Source organism: Solanum verrucosum, unplaced genomic scaffold, assembly GCF_900185275.1.
Source record: "Solanum verrucosum unplaced genomic scaffold, falcon-dt-bn FXZP01000277.1, whole genome shotgun sequence".
Classification (NCBI taxonomy): Eukaryota; Viridiplantae; Streptophyta; class Magnoliopsida; order Solanales; family Solanaceae; genus Solanum; species Solanum verrucosum.
In genome coordinates, this window is record NW_026019945.1 from 1,960,253 (window position 1) to 1,977,052 (window position 16,800).

A 16,800-nucleotide genomic window follows, 5' to 3' on the forward strand; every position below is an offset into this window, starting at 1 on the left:
TGTGGATTACGCTAGGTATGTTCTTATTCTTGTTGTTGTTGTAAATAACTTTCAAATCTACCAGAGAAACGTCCTTCCTACAAACTAATGTTTGGTTTATGTTTGCTGCAGCCTCAATGTAGCTCAACCAAATGGCCATCCAATATAGGTTATGGCACATTGTATTAATAAATACTTATTTTGAGCTTTTAGGAATACTGGAACACAAAAATACATAGTTAAAGAGATGTCTTGTTACATAAACAAAGAAAAGAGTAATTTTATAATACTCTAATCATTTAATCCATCCACATACGCAACACCAGTAGAACTCAACCATGATCCACCCTGAATCAGCTCAGCCACAGTGAACGGCATAGCTTCAGCGGGGTCAGTAATGACATGATAACCAGGCCACTTGACACGCTTACTAGTACCAGCACCAGGTCCATTGTTCATATACTCACCATAATACAATGTCTTCAACGCAAATTCTCCGCTCCACTCAGCCCAACCCGCTGGATCAATGAGACCACCTAAGTATGATTGCATCACTACAGTTCTTGAATATTCTTTCCATGGCCTACCAAGATAAGTTTTGAATTCTTTCACGACTGGTTCTAGGTCCGGACTTGCTATTATGTCACAGAACTGAATTGATGTCCCCGTGGCCTGATTTGGGTCCGTCCTGCCTTGTGCAGTCACCATGTTTTTCTGATTTTTACTCGGTTTTCTAGCTATGAGCTGGCATTTCTGGAATACAACTGCTGCATTACCAAATATGAAATCAATAGTCCCTGCATAGACAGATTCAAGATTTAAACTTAGATGATTCAACCTTCATAATTTGTTATGTTAAAAATACTGAATTCAGTTGAACTGTACCTGACACGTAGGAGTCTCGATAGAATTGCCTTTGAGAATGTGCATATAGGGTGTCTTGATAAGCATCAATACGACAACGATTTATGACAGACATATCACCTCCAACTCGAAGTGCCACCGCTTGGTGTTTCTCTGGTCCTGCTGTGTTCTGTATACATATGTCCTGTAGTATAAATCCTTGCCCAACTGCAGCTGCAATATGATGAAAATGCACTATTATTAAAGCAAGATGACACGAACACCACAGTTATAAGAAATATAGACTGATAAATTGAACACTTACCAAGAGTGGCAGAGCGGAAGGTTGTTGTTCCATCAACATAATTAAGGCTACCAGTAATGATGGTAGCATTCATGCCATCACCAACAATCATCAAGTTCATTTTCCTGCTAGTCACCTCAACATTCTCTTTATAAATTCCCATCTTTACATAAATTACATAACGCGTCTTACTCTTATCTGGTGCAGCAGCAACTGCTTCAGCAAGTGTTTGATAATCCCCTGTTCCATCTTGTGCCACCACTGCATTTGCTTTGATGTCCTTACCCGAACTCTCCATCAGCTTCCTATCCCTCGAACTCACCCAAGATGGCATTTTTCCTAAAACCGTCCTGAAAACATCCTCATTCTGAGTTGTTACAGACGCGAGCATCGCCAATGCTACCTTAGCTCTAGTGATCAACTCATCAAGAACTGTTCCATTCTTAGTACTTAACGAATCAAGGCACGTAACGTGGTTAGTAAGCACACCACTTAGCCAACTTTGCGCATTGGCATGCTCCAAACGACTTCTTTTATCAATTGCTGCAATTGAATCAGATACTAAATCAACTGACAGATCAAGAAGCTCAAGACAATCAGTTAAAGCCCCTTGTTGACGAATGTCATTGATCTGATTCTTTATTTTGCGAACCACTGGAATTGCACTGTTCATTTGATGAACATATTTAACTAAGAATTTCTTCAGAATACTTGGTCCATCTGAATTTGATGTGACAATTTCATTGGACATTAAATCAGAGACATAACTAAGGCAGAGTTGGGAATCTTGTGCAGCCTTACATAGATTAGAATGTTCAATCTCAACTTGGTATGGAGCAACAAGAAACACAACTAAGAAGAGAGCAACAAAGAAAGTTATAACAAAAGTGAGGATCTTGAAGCTGATTATTGGATTTTTTTTGTGAGTTTTTGTTAACAAAGGTTGGTGAGGAGTAGCCATTTTAGAAGTTTGCAACTATGTGTGTTCAATATTTTGATACACTTTCACTTACTATAATACATTGTTTATATAATAGGTTTAATTTCTATAGAGTGAGCTATTTTAGGTAGTTAACATATCTAAATATTGGATGGCTGAAAACATTGCAAAAGTTTTCTCAAAATTTTGAGTCCAAAGTGTCTAGTAGAACATTTTATCATGTGTTCAGAGTCTAATTGTAACATATCATAGTTTGATTGTCTAAATAAAATTTATTGATAAATTTAAAGCATTGTCAATGTATTTTACCTACGTTAAAAGAAGGCATGATACATAAATGTGCCCCTTCAACTTGGCTTCAACAGTCATCTATGTCCTCAAACTTTAGGTGTATATAAGTAGACACTTAAACTTATATAAACCTGAACAAATAGACACATTCGTCTTACATGGTGTTCTACATGACAAATTTGTATCTTACATGGAGTCCTACGTGTATTATGCCACGTAGGACGTGTATGTCTACTTGTTCAATTATATACAAGTTTAAGTGTCTACTTGTGCACACCAAAAGTTGAAGGGCATAAATGTCAGTTAAAGCCAAGTTAAAGGACATATTTATGTATGTAATAATGAACGCTTGAAAATAATTGCAAAAGTTTTCTCAAAATTTTGAGTTGAAAGTATATAATAGGATCACTTTATCATGTGGTCACATTCAATATTGTAACATATCATAATTTGAGTGTCTAAATAAAATTTATAAATTTAAGGAATTGTCAATGTATTTGGCATATGTTAAAAGAGGGGTAATTGCCTCTTTAACTTGACATCATTTTATGCTTATGTCCTCCAACTTTGCGTATGCACAAGTGGGTACTTAAACTTGTATAAAATTGAACAAGTAGACACATGAGTCCTACATGACACAATACACATAGGACACCACGTAGGATAAAAAATGATATGTAGGATGTTATGTTAGACATGTGTGTCTATTTGTTCAACTTTATACAAATTTAAGTGTCTACTTGTGCACACCCAAAATTGAAGGGCATAAATGTGATTTGAAGCCAAGTTAAAGGGCATATTTATATATTATGCCTTGTTTGATAGTGATGTTGTTGTCTATATGTGTGTGGATGCATATGTGAGGGAATAATAGAGTACAAGTTGGTCCTTTCTGCAAATTTTTGTTCTTACGTAAAATCAATTGATATTCGTAATTTACTGGCTCGATAAATTTTGAGTCGCATAAGTAAGGCTTGTTAAGAGGAAAGCATTTTGTTTCATTTCTAAAAGTTGTAATCAAAATCTTTGATTAAAGTAAAGTGTTTCAATTTATCTCATCATAATCCTTGATAAATTACTACTCTCCATAAATGGTGGAAGAAAATTGGGTACTTGGGACTAGGGTTGAACATAAAATATAAAAAATTGAATTACTGAACCGAATCAAAATTTTTGGTAATTCGGTATTTGGTATGGTATTCGAGAGTAAGATTTTAGAATTATAGTATTCGGGTTTGGGTTTGGGTTTGGTATGAGACATTAGTACCATTTGGTATTCGTTATTTCCCGAATGCCAAATTATTTACTTAATGAAGGTCAAAATATCAGCATATGCATTACTCATTAGTACAAGTCCCAACAGAAAGTTAAAGAATAAGCATGAACAATCCAAATACATATGTCCTTTAGTTGTATCAATTTGCTTTTTTCTAATGTCTTCTTACTTGTTGATCTTTTATCATATCGTGCCTCCACATAAAATATAGAAATGATTGGAGAAATAGTATTAACTTTGTAGTGCAATTAGCTATAACTTCAATACGGTATTATCGAATATCGTACCAAATCGAAGTTTAATTTACCATTTACTGAATTACCAAATCAAAATTTTAAAAAAATGATATTTAATATCTACTTTTAACTATCAATTACCAAATTACGAAATCCAAAATTTGAAAAACTCAAACCGAATACAGAGCGCCCACCCCAACGTGGACTAAGTACTCAATACTCACAAATATCTCCCATGTGATAAAATGTAAAATTGACAAAAGAGGGAGAATTGATATGACTCAACTACTTTGTCCGAAAGTAGGACCATCTTGAAATTGTGATAGTGTGACATTTTTAAGGTAAGAATTAAGATTATCATGACAGTTGATTCCTTCTTTTTTAATTGGGGAAATAACTGTTTTAATTCATGTATTATTGCATAATTCTAATTTTAAACCTTCTGTTATTTAATTATGTCGATTTAATTTTTAATTATTTGAAGTGTGCAATTTTGATCGTTAAAGTTAACAATAGTTAACTATTTAACAAAATGATTATTTGAAAATATATAAAACAAAATAAAGGATTGGTGATTCTAAATGCTTGAAAATTTTTATATATATAATACACAAGGGCTTTGTTGTATCTTGAAGGAAATTGTTTGAATTTCTCCAATATGTATATGCCCAATATCTCTTTAAGAAAAATGATTATTCACGCCTCAAAGCATTTTCTTCTTCAATTTATACTTCCTATTTTTTTTAATAACATAATCTTGAAGGATGATCAATAAAAATGGATGTTAGAAATATTCAAGTAAGATGAAATCTGCTTCAAATTTCATTACAACACTATAAAGCATCAAACAAATTTTCAAACTAGTGGCGGATCTAGGATTTTACGGTTATGGGTGCTCACTATTTTTAATATAAACTTGTATTAACCAAAGAGCGTAATTGCGCGCTAAAATTCCTCAACAAGAGTGTTTTTTAAAAAAAATAATTAATAGTCAATCAAAATTCATTGAATTGTTTCAAGAAAAAAAAAGAGGAGGAACAATATACCTTCACGAACGATTGTAATTACCAAAAAGGCAAACCAACGAGAAAGAGGATTTTTTTGCTTTTGAGTTGGAGAACTTAAATGGAGGTTCTAGAACATAATATTTTTCCCTTCCCTTTTCATTTACCCTAATTAGACTGACGAGAAAGAAAGAGTAAATAAACATGGAAAATCATGATTAAGTTGCTTATTAGACATGAGCAGTGACCGCTTCAAGATTTTACGATCGTGGTTGCTTCTTTAACTATCAATCACAAAATATTAATGCACAAATTTAACACTAGTCATAAAAATGATATTTAAATACGATAGCAAAAAAAAATTAATAAAAAAATTTGAGTAAAAGTATATTGAAAAAGGGAGAAGGAATTTTGGAACTTTTGTATAAAATTTAATTTAAGAAAATTCGGCGGGACAATGTGAAAGGGAAAATAGATCAAGGACAAAAGTAAATAAATAAATAAATAAATAAAAGAAAGTGTAATTGGAAATTATAAGGCACAAAGAGAAGAGTTGAAAAGGTAGAAATAACGTGTTTAGAGGGATTCGAACTGGGGCTGAGAAGCAAAATGTAAACGTTGAGCACCCACTTTAAACCAACAAACCAATTGAACCGTTTGTAGCATGGGTGCTCACCTTTAGTTTTATATGACTTTGTCTTAATTTTAATACAAGTATATATCGTTCGATACGAGGTTAATGGGTGCTCGAGCACCCGAAAACCTCCATGTGGGTCTGCCCCTGTTTCAAACTAGCAAAAAATAGGGGTTAAAAAGAATTCGAAATAGAGACGGATTGTCTATTTGTCATCTAACTTATCAAAGTGGACATAAGACGATAGATATTTATTAAAATTGAACAAATTTACTATCATACGCATTTGAAAGGAGGCAAATCAATATGAGATTTTTGATGACCGAAGACCATAAACATGAAAAAGAAATTGCTAATTTTAGAAGAAGCGCTGAAGAAAATGGAATTATTTTTCTCCTAAAATTTAAGTCATATTGCTAACCAAAGAAAGATAGCAAAAATTTATTTAGTTTTTTTCAATGTACCAAAGAAAATGTGATTGGTTGCAAAAAATTATCACCTATAGAAGATATCTTTTTTTAGAAAATGAAAGAGGAGATATGGCACTAAAAAATTCAGTGGAGCACCATAACTCATAGGTCAATATTTTTTCAAAATCAGACCACTCAATTTATGATATTTATAGGCTATACAATAATATTGATCATATGTCCATTTCATATAGTAACATCACTATTTATGAAAGTTAAATGATTTTCAATTACAAATTCTGATTCTTTATTTTGCGAACCACTGGAATTGCACTGTTCATTTGATGAACATATTTAACTAAGAATTTCTTCAGAATACTTAGTCCATCTGAATTTGATGTGACAATTTCATTGGACATTAAATCAGAGACATAACTAAGGCAGAGTTGGGAATCTTGTGCAGCCTTACATAGATTAGAATGTTCAATCTCAACTTGGTATGGAGCAACAAGAAACACAACTAAGAAGAGAGCAACAAAGAAAGTTATTGCAAAAGTGAGGATCTTGAAGCTGATTATTGGATTTTGTTTGTGAGTTTTTGTTAACAAAGATTGGTGAGGTGTAGCCATTTTAGAAGTTTGTAACTATGTGTGTTGAATATTTTGATACACTTTCACTTACTATAATACACTGTTTATATAATGGGTTTAATTTCTATAGAGTGAGATATTTTAGGTGGTTAACATATCTAAATAATGGATAGCTGAAAACATTCACAAAAGTTCTCAAAATTTTGAGTCGAAAGTGTCTAATAGGACATTTTATCATGTGTTCAGAGTCTAAATTGTAACATATCATAGTTTGATTGTCTAAATGAAATTTAGTGATAAATTTAAAGCATTGTCAATGTATTTTACCTACGTTAAAAGAAGGCATGATACATAAATGTGCCCCTTCAACTTGGTTTCAACGGTCATCTATGTCCTCAATCTTTAAATGTGTATAAGTAGACACTTAAACTTATATAAAACTGAACAAATAGACACATTCGTCTTACATGGTGTTCTACGTGACAATTTTGTATCTTACGTGGAGTCCTACGTGTATTATGCCACGTAGGACGTGTATGTCTATTTGTTCAATTATATACAAGTTTGTCTATTTGTGCACACCAAAAGTTGAAGGGCATAAATGTCAGTTGAAGTCAAGTTAAAGGACATATTTATGTATGTAATAATGAACGCTTGAAAATAATCGCAAAAGTTTTCTCAAAATTTTGAGTTGAAAATATATAATAGGATCACTTTATCATGTGGTCACATTCAAAATTGTAACATATCATAATTCGAGTGTCTAAATAAAATTTATAAATTTAAGGAATTGTCAATGTATTTGGCATATGTTAAAAGAGGGGTAATTGCCCCTTTAACTTGATATCAATTTACGTTTATGTCATCCAATTTTGGATATCCACAAGTAGGTACTTAAACTTGTATAAAATTGAACAAGTAGACACATGAGTCCTACATGGCACAATACACATAGGACACCACGTAGGATAAAAAATGATATGTAGGATGTCATGTTAGACATGTGTGTCTATTTGTTCAACTTTATACAAATTTAAGTGTCTACTTGTGCACACCCAAAGTTGAAGGGCATAAGTGTGATTTGAAGCCAAGTTAAATGGCATATTTATATATTATGCGTTTGGTAGTGATGTTGTTGTCTATATGTGTGTGGATGCATATGTGAGGGAATAATAGAGTACAAGTTGGTCCTTTCTGCAAATTTTTGTTCTTACTTAAATTCTATTGATATTCGTAATTTACTGGCTCGATAAATTTTGAGTCGCATAAGTAAGGCTTGTTAAGAGGAAAGCATTTTGTTTCATTTCTAAAAGTTGTAATCAAAATCTTTGATTAAAGTAAAGTGTTTCAATTTATCTCATCATAATCCTTGATAAATTACCGCTCTCCATAAATGGTGGAAGAAAATTGGGTACTTGGGACTAGGGTTGAACATAAAATATCAAAAATCGAATTATTGAACCGAATAATTTTTTTTGGTAATTTGGTCTTCGGTAATTCGGTATTTGGTATGGTATTCGAGAGTAAGATTTTAGAATTATGGTATTCGGGTTTGGGTTTGGGTTGAGACATTAGTACCATTTGGTATTCGGTATTTCCCGAATGCCAAATTATTTATTTAATGAAGGTCAAAATATCAACATATGCATTACTCATTAGTACAAGTCTCAACAGAAAGTTAAAGAATAAGCATGAACAATCCAAATACATATGTCCTTTAGTTGTATCAATTTGCTTTTTTCTGATGTCTTCTTACTTGTTGATCTTCTATCATATCGTGCCTCCACATAAAATATAGAAATGATTGGAGAAATAATATTAACTTTGTAATGCAATTAGCTATAACTTCAATACGGTATTATCGAATATCGTACCAAATCGAAGTTTAATTTACCATTTACTGAATTACCAAATCAAAATTTAAAAAAATGATATTTAATATCTACTTTTAACTATCAATTACCAAATTACGAAATCTAAAATTTGAAAAACTCAAACCGAATACAAAGCGCCCACCCCAACGTGGACTAAGTACTCAATACTCACAAATATCTCCCATGTGATAAAATTTAAAATTGACAAAAGAGGGAGAATTGATATGACTCAACTACTTTGTCCGAAAGTAGGACCATCTTGAAATTGTGATAGTGTGACATTTTTAAGGTAAGAATTAAGATTATCATGACAGTTGATTGCTTCCTTTTTAATTGGGGAAATAACTGTTTTAATTCATGTATTATTGCATAATTCTAATTTTAAACCTTCTGTTATTTAATTATGTCGATTTAATTTTTAATTATTTGAAGTGTGCAGTTTTGATTGTTAAAGTTAATAATAGTTAACTATTTAACAAAATGATTATTTGAAAATATATAAAATAAAAATAAAGGATTGGTGATTCTAAATTCTTGAAAAACTATATATTACACAAGGGCTTTGTCGTATCTTGAAGGAAATTGTTTGAATTTCTCCAATATGTATATGCGCAATATCTCTTTAAGAAAAATAATTATTCACGCCTCAAAGCATTTTCTTCTTCAATTATACTTCCTATTTTTTTTAATAACATAATCTTGAAGGATGATCAATAAAAATGGATGTTAGAAATATTCAAGTAAGATGAAATCTGCTTCAAATTTCATTACAAAACAATAAAGCATCAAACAAATTTTCAAACTAGCAAAAAATAGGGGTTAAAAAGAATTCGAAATAGAGACGGATTGTCTACTTGTCATCTAACTTATCAAAGAGGACATAAGACGATAGATATTTATTAAAATTGAACAAATTTACTATCATACGCATTTGAAAGGAGGCAAATCAATATGAGATTTTTGATGACCGAAGACCATAAACATGAAAAAGAAATTGCTAATTTTAAAAGAAGTGCTCAAGAAAATGGAATTATTTTTCTCCTAAACTTTAAGTCATGTTGCTTACCAAAGAAAGATAGCAAAAATTATTTAGTTTTTTTCAATGTACCAAAGAAAATGTGTTTGGTTGCAAAAAATTATCACCTAGAGAAGATATCTTTTTTTAGAAAATGAAAGAGTAGATATGGCACTAAAAAATTCAGTGGAGCTCCATAACTCATAGGTCAATATTTTTTCAAAATCAGACCACTCAATTTATGATATTTATAGGCTATACAATAATATTGATCATATGTCCATTTCATATAGTAACATCACTATTTATGAAAGTTAAATGATTTTCAGTTACAAATTCTTAAAATATATTTTCCTATTCTTCAATGTGCAAAATTCTACATATTTAACTTTTTTACTATTTCTAAAATAATTTAAAAATTAAAAATTTTGATTGAAATTTAGGTAATTTAATTGACATTCCTAAAACTCTTTTATGACGAATATGATATTTTTTTGAAGACAAATGAATTAAAGTACAAACAAAGAACAATAATATGATCAATGTAATTCCACAAGTGGATTTGAAAAAGATAAGATGTACACAGACTTTATTCATATCTTTGTGGAATAAAAAGATTGTTTTCGTTTAACTCTCGATTCAAAAAGGAGATATAGATTCTCATTCGAACAATTTGTCAAAAATTCAAAATCAACCGTTCCAAAGGGCGTTGAGAGTAAATTTCACGTTTGTTTTATTGTTCTATAATTTTGCCTTTAGAAGTGAATTATTTACAACATATGACCTCTTTTAGGTCACACTTTACATTTTTTTCATGTTAATCAAATGGAGAAACTTTGGCTTTTGAAAGTAATAATTAAATGTATTATTGCCTCTATTTCAAAAAGAATATCCTACTTTACTTTTTTAGACTGTTTTAAAAAGAATGATCCTTTTGTTTTTTTTACAATACTTTAATTTCAGCTTTCTACGTGACATGTTTCAAACCACAGGATTAAATGACATTTTGATACATTTTTCATAACTTTAATTAGGAACCACAAAATTGAAAAAAAAAATTATTTTCTTAAACTACATGTCAAGTCAAATTATTTTTTCCCGATAATAAATACCCACTAGAATAACAGATACAGAATCTTAAATAACTGACCTCAAAAAGGTCATTAGTGCAAAGACATCATTTTACCACTTGAACAAATACTCAATAGATACTAGAAAGAAAGATATTGGCCCAATCACAATTTTCCCATGTTCATTCACATGACTTCTCCCAAGAGGCCCAAACTACATCAAGTACCAAAACTAAGCCCAAAAGGCCCATAGGATTATTCAAAGATCAAAACTACAATCTGCCACTTCTAACAAAACTGATTGACAGCTCAGTGTTAGGGAATGGGCCATGGAAATGCTTGTCACACTAGAGTTGTGTGTTCTTTCTTTTCATGCTTTAAACTCTTAATTTTGGCTCTGCCTTTGCTTATGTTGCACATTATATATATTACTACTACTTATTTTGAGCTTTTTAGTAATGTATTCTACATAAACGAAGAGTACTTTTATAATTCCCTACTCAAATAATCCTTCCACATACACCACGCTAGTCGAATTCAACCATGATCCGCCCTGAATCAGCTCAGCCACAGTGAACGGCATAGCTTTAGCAGGATCAGTAATGACATGATAACCAGGCCACTTGACACGCTTACTAGTACCAGCACCAGGTCCATTGTTCATAAATTCACCATAATACAATGTCTTCAATGCAAAATCTCCGCGCCATTCAAACCAACCTGATGGATCAATATGACCACCTAGGTACGATTGCATCACTACAGTTCTTGAATATTTTTTCCATGGCCTACCAAGATACGTTTTGAATTCGTTCACGACTGGTTCAAGGTCCGGACTTGCTATTATGTCACATAACTGAATTGATGTCCCAGTCGCCTGATTTGGGTCCGTCCTGCCTTGTGCAGTCACCATGTTTTTCTGTCTTTTATTCGGTTTTCTAGCTACGAGCTGGCATTTCTGGAATACAACTGCTGCATTACCAAATATGAAATCAACAGTACCTGCAGAGACGGATTCAAGATTTGAACTTTTTAATACTTGAGTTCAATAGAAAGCATAGCACATTTGGGGTAATCTACTTCACGAGTACCTGTCACGTAGGAGTCTCGATAGAATTGCCTTAGAGAATATGCATAAAGGGTGTCTTGATAAGCATCTATACGACAACGATTTATGACAGACATATCAGCTCCAACTCGTAGTGCCACTGCTTGGCCTTTCTCTGGTCCTGCTGTGTTCTGTATACATAAGTCCTGTAGTATAAATCCTTGGCCAACTGCAGCTGCAATATGATGAAAATGCACTAGTACATATGTAACACTTGTTCATTAATCAAATATGAACTACAAATAACAGAATCCTTAATCCTAGCTCATGATGGCGGAGCCAGGATTTTCATTAAAGGGGTTCGAAATATCAAAGGTATATGACAAAGAGGCCAAAGGGTTCAACATCTACTATATATACATAAGTTGTTGAAAACTTACCAAGAGTGGCAGAGCGGAAGGTTGTTGATCCATCGACAACATTAAGGCTACCAGTAATGATGGTAGCATTCATTCCATCACCAACAATCATCAAGTTCATTTTCTTCTTAGTCACCTCAACATTCTCTTTATAAATTCCCATCTTTACATAAATCACGTACCGCGTCTTATTCTTATCTGGTGCTGCAGCAACTGCTTCAGCAAGTGTTTGATAATCCCCTGTTCCATCTTGTGCCACCACTGCATTTGCTATAATGTCCTTACCCGAACTCTCCATCAGCTTCCTATCCCTCAAACTCACCCAAGATGGCATTTTCCCTAAAATCGTCCTGAAAACATCCTCATTCTGAGTTGTTACAGACGCGAGCATCGCCAATGCTACCTTAGCTCTCGTGATCAACTCATCAAGAACTGTTCCATTCTTAGTACTTAACGAATCAAGGCACGTAACGTGGTTAGTAAGCACACCACTTAGCCAACTTTGCGCATTGGCATGCCCCGAGTGACTTCTTTTATCAATTGCTACAATTGAATCAGCTACTAAATCAACTGACAGATCAAGAAGCTCAAGACAATCAGTTAAAGCCCCTTGTTGATGAATGTCATTGATCTGATTCTTGATTTTGCGAACCACTGGAATTGCATTGTTCATTTGATGAACATATTTAACTAAAAATTTCTTCAGAATACTAAGTCCATCTGAATCTGATGTGACAAATTTAGAGACATAAGTAAGGCAGAGTTGGGAATCTTGTGCAGTTTTACATAGATTAGAATGTTTAATCTCAAATTGATATGAAGAAACAAGAAATACAACTAAGAAGAGAGCAACAAAAAAAGTTCTGACAAAAGTGAGGATCTTCAAGCTGATTATTGGATTTTGTTTGTGTGTTTTTGTTAACAAAGATTGATGAGGAGTAGCCATTTTCTTAAAAGTTTGTAACTCTGTTATGTGTTGGATGTTTTGAAACACTTTCACTTACTATAATACTTTGTTTATATAATATGTGTCATTCATATACGCTGACGTATTTTAAGTGGTTAAACTTTAACATATGTAATAATGAACGCTTGAAAATACTCACAAATATCTCCATTATTATTCAATCTTTAATTTTCATGTATGGAATGGAAGCAATAATAATATAATATAATGGTCTAGACTCTAGCCAGTACTGTTATAAATTTGACAAAAGAGGGAGAATTGATGTGACTTAACTACTTTGTACAAAGTAGGAAGGAGTTAGGACCATCTTGAAATTGTGTTAGTAGAACTTTCTTGAGGTGAGATTATTAGAACGTTTGCATTCTTTCATTCTTAATTGAAGGTCGTAGATTTGAAGTGTTTCTTTTTTTAATTGATTTGAACTCGAACTAATCAAACAAGTAAGTATTGAATACCTAATAACTACGAACAATCTCTCTTAGAAAAAACTATAGCTTGAGAATGAAGAAAAGTGGATGTCGAGATATTCAAGTAAGATGAAGTCTGCTTCAAGTCTCATCATGGAACTATGAAGCATCAAACAAAGTTTCAAAATAGTAGAAATAAGGTGTTAAAAAGAATTTGAAGTAGAGACGAATTGTCTACATGTTATCTAGCTTATCAAAGAGGAGGACATACAGTGTCATCTTCTTAGAATTATTATTTAAGAAGATAAATATTTACCGAAACATACAGGCAAATCATTATGAAATTTTAGATATGTTAATTTGAGAAGACGCATGAAATTTATTTTCCTCCTAAACTTAAGTTAGGTAGCTTATCAAAGAGGAGAACATATAGTGTCATCTTCTTAGAATTATTATTTAAGAAGATAAATATTTACTGAAACATAGAACGACAAAAGTCTCACATTGGTGGTTAAAGAGACGGTGATGTACTTATAAGGCTTGAACAATCTTCCTCCCTTTGAGCTAACTTTTGCGGTGTGACTTATGCCCAAGACCTAATTTCACATGATATCAAAGTCGGGTCTATCTCACTCAATGTTGAGTCCCCCAAAATAAAAATTGTCTATACACTAGATATGTTAGGCATTGGGCGTGAGGCGGAGTAGTTAAAGAATGACAAAAGTTTCATATTGATTTGAGCTAGTTTTTGGGGTGTGAGTTAGGCCCAAAACCTCGAAGTTAATTATGTATTAATTCTTTGTTATGTGATTGTATTTGTATGGCAATAAACTTTAGCCAAAATATATTGATATTTTCTTAAATTTGCTAATATTCAAATTATCATCAACTTTGATTGAATACTTGAACAAAAAAATTAGAAAAGATTTTTAGCCACTCAAAAATTAAGAATTTTCGCATATAGCCACTCAAAAATAACTTAATTATGCTTCATAACTATAGTATGTTAATTACGATTCGTAGCTACATGTTAGAGGGAGGAGAGAGACGTGCGAGATTGAGAAAGGGAGGAGAGAGACGAGCGAGAGAGGGCAGAAGTGGAGAGAGGTGAATTGCATTTGTATATCGATTAGATAATTGCTTATATGTAACTACTATGTATATGTATCAATGATTGTATTTGTATATCTGCTTACATTTTGTACCCGTATACAATTGAATCGAGTTCACACATTTGTATTTGTATATCCAGTCTCTCTCTCGCTTTATACAAACACAAATTATACATTTGTATTTGTATAATTTGTGTTTGTATAAAGTGAGAGAAAGAGAGAGAAGAGAACTAGGCTGGGAAAGATTTGTATTTGTATAAATATAAGTGTATAGGGCGAAGAGATATATATTTTGTATTTGTATATCCAGTCTCTCTCTCACTTTATACAAACACAAACATAAATTAGTAAGAGAGAGACTGACCGAAGAGAATCTAGAGAGACTAGTGTAACATCCGACAATTTAAAAATGAATATGAAGAAGCTTGAAATTTGGAAATAGTCATTTTTGGAAAAATTTAAAATCTGGAAAATTTGGCTAAGTGTGGAAATCAGTGAGTTTTTGGCCAACTTTGAGCAGTCATAACTCCTAGATCAGGATGATTTAGGAGTATTTCTAGTTATGGTTTCGAAGCTTGTGGAACGATCTTTCCAACGCCACTGAGTTTGCTCGATTCCGAGTTCGTATGAGCGAGTTATGATCTTTGAAAGTTGGGCAGTTGGCAGGGATTCCGTTCCGGAAATTTAAGGGCATTTTGGTCTTTTCACAAATAATTTCTTTTGAGCTTATATTGTTGTATTAGGCTGATATTTGGATCATTTTGTCCCATTTTGAAAGAGAAAGAGTTAGGGTTCAAGAGAAGAAGAAGAGAAGAAGGAGAAGAAGAAGAGAAGAAAGAGGAGATCAACAAGATTTGTCAAGATCATTGTGGATTTTCGTCGGGGGTGATCCCTATCAAGGTATGTGAGTCTTTAGTGTGGGTTTATCCTTTCCCCCCACATACCAAGCTCGTTTTTATGATTTGAGAAGAGATTGGATTTGTTGTTGAAGTTGTTGAAGTTGTTAGTTGTTGTTGATGTTGTTAGTTGTGTTGTTGAAGTTATTGTTGGTTGTGGGACAGGATTGGGCTGTGTATTTGAGTTGTGACCTATTGTATATTGAGGGATTTTATGATCCTTAGTGTTGGTTGGTTCATACCCCCACACACCAACTCGTTTTTAATTCCAAGAGAAGATTTATTGGTTGTTGAAGGTGTAGTGGTGTTGTGTTGAAGTTCTTGCTGATTTAGTACAGATTTCTGGCTGTGATTTTTGAGTTGAATCTATTGTATAATAAGGGTCTTTATGATTCTAAGTGTTGCTGCTGAAACCTTGAGGTTGAGAGGGTTTAGAATTGGAAAGAAACAAGGGGAAAAAGTCGGATTTTTGGGGAAAAAGGGGCTGGGCTGTTGCACCTCTCCTAGTGCCAAGGACACCAATCCTTCCCTTTCATTCACCATTTCTTTTTTTATACATGTTCCTAGGTATTATACCTATGTTTCCTAGTTGTTTCCAACACTCCAAGGTACTTCCAAAAGTCAAGTAAAACTACAAGTCAAGTGAAGTTAGTTTCCAAGTCAAGTGAAGTTAGTTTCCAATTCAAGTGAAGTTAGTTTCCAAGTCAAGTGAAGTCAAGCTTAGAAGTAAGTAAGTCAAAGCAAGTCTTTAAGGTTTTCCAAGAGTCTTCATTGAGCGTTTTAACTTCATTCTAAGGCTCAAGTTCCAAGTTAAGTATTGAGTTTCAAGTCAAGTCAAAAGTTAAGAGTTTCATGTTAAGTTAAGAGTTTCACATCAAGCCAAGAGTTCAAGTAAAGTAAAGAGTTTAAAGTTGAGTTCTTTTCTCAAAGTTATTAGGGAACTATGTATTCCCAAAGAAGTTTTAAAGAAATGTTTTTACATTTAAACAAGGTTGGAAACTGAGATTTCCAAAAAGCCTTCGGGCTAGTTTTTGAGTAATTATCTCATATCAGCAGGAAGAAATATGTTTTAAAAACATAAGAGCCAGTACATTTTTGGGAGTAGTATCGAGCACCGAATTGGGGGAGCGTTCAAAGAACCCACAGCCCCCATAGAACCATGTTAGCCACCATGGGTAGAAAATGATCATACTTTTTAGATGAATCCTTTTCAGATTAGACTAGTGGATCCATTAGGCAGTTCAGGTCTTATACCTTTGGCCGGGTATAAGATGCTCTGGCAGCGTGAGGTCGATCGCTGTATCATCACTATAGCTCTTATGTGATGGTTGTCGGTTAGAGAAACTCCCACAGCAGTTATTGTATTTTTCATACACAGAGATTATTGTATTTTTTTATATACATCAGTTCATTGTATTTTTATACACATTTCAGGCTTATTGTATCCTTGTATACACACAGAGTTCATAGCATGTTTTAAGCAAT

The 16,800-nt window shown here is 32.9% G+C and overlaps 2 protein-coding genes across 3 annotated transcripts; both read right to left on the reverse strand.

The window, feature by feature from the left end:
• Nucleotides 1-119: 119 nt before the first annotated feature.
• Nucleotides 120-12,390, reverse strand: LOC125840898 (pectinesterase 1). 2 transcript variants are annotated; one of them, XM_049519885.1, is made up of 4 exons: nucleotides 12,337-12,390; nucleotides 1,148-1,529; nucleotides 865-1,056; nucleotides 120-776 (listed from the first exon to the last, which is right to left on the reverse strand). In XM_049519885.1, the coding sequence occupies exons 2-4, from the start codon at nucleotides 1,515-1,517 to the stop codon at nucleotides 271-273; spliced, it is 1,068 nt and encodes a 355-aa protein (XP_049375842.1). In that variant the 5' UTR covers nucleotides 1,518-1,529; nucleotides 12,337-12,390; the 3' UTR covers nucleotides 120-270. The 2 variants fall into 2 exon arrangements, with proteins under 2 accessions (XP_049375842.1, XP_049375834.1); XM_049519877.1 differs by lacking the exon at nucleotides 12,337-12,390 and having other exon boundaries at nucleotides 1,148-2,112.
• Nucleotides 10,963-12,900, reverse strand: LOC125840968 (pectinesterase 3). Its single transcript, XM_049519959.1, has 3 exons — nucleotides 11,955-12,900; nucleotides 11,558-11,749; nucleotides 10,963-11,468 (listed from the first exon to the last, which is right to left on the reverse strand). The coding sequence occupies exons 1-3, from the start codon at nucleotides 12,877-12,879 to the stop codon at nucleotides 10,963-10,965; spliced, it is 1,623 nt and encodes a 540-aa protein (XP_049375916.1). The 5' UTR covers nucleotides 12,880-12,900.
• Nucleotides 12,901-16,800: the final 3,900 nt, after the last annotated feature.

Excerpts from the sequence above, each read along its gene's own strand:
- LOC125840968 (XM_049519959.1), bottom strand. The coding sequence starts at position 12,879 with ATGGCTACTCCTCATCAATCTTTGTTAACAAAAACACACAAACAAAAT. Across the intron at positions 11,750-11,954 it reads CTTCCGCTCTGCCACTCTTG|CTGCAGTTGGCCAAGGATTT; the intron begins GTAAGTTTTCAA and ends ATCATATTGCAG. Across the intron at positions 11,469-11,557 it reads TCGAGACTCCTACGTGACAG|GTACTGTTGATTTCATATTT; the intron begins GTACTCGTGAAG and ends CCGTCTCTGCAG.
- LOC125840898 (XM_049519877.1), bottom strand. The coding sequence starts at position 2,087 with ATGGCTACTCCTCACCAACCTTTGTTAACAAAAACTCACAAAAAAAAT. Across the intron at positions 1,057-1,147 it reads CTTCCGCTCTGCCACTCTTG|CTGCAGTTGGGCAAGGATTT; the intron begins GTAAGTGTTCAA and ends ATCATATTGCAG. Across the intron at positions 777-864 it reads TCGAGACTCCTACGTGTCAG|GGACTATTGATTTCATATTT; the intron begins GTACAGTTCAAC and ends CTGTCTATGCAG.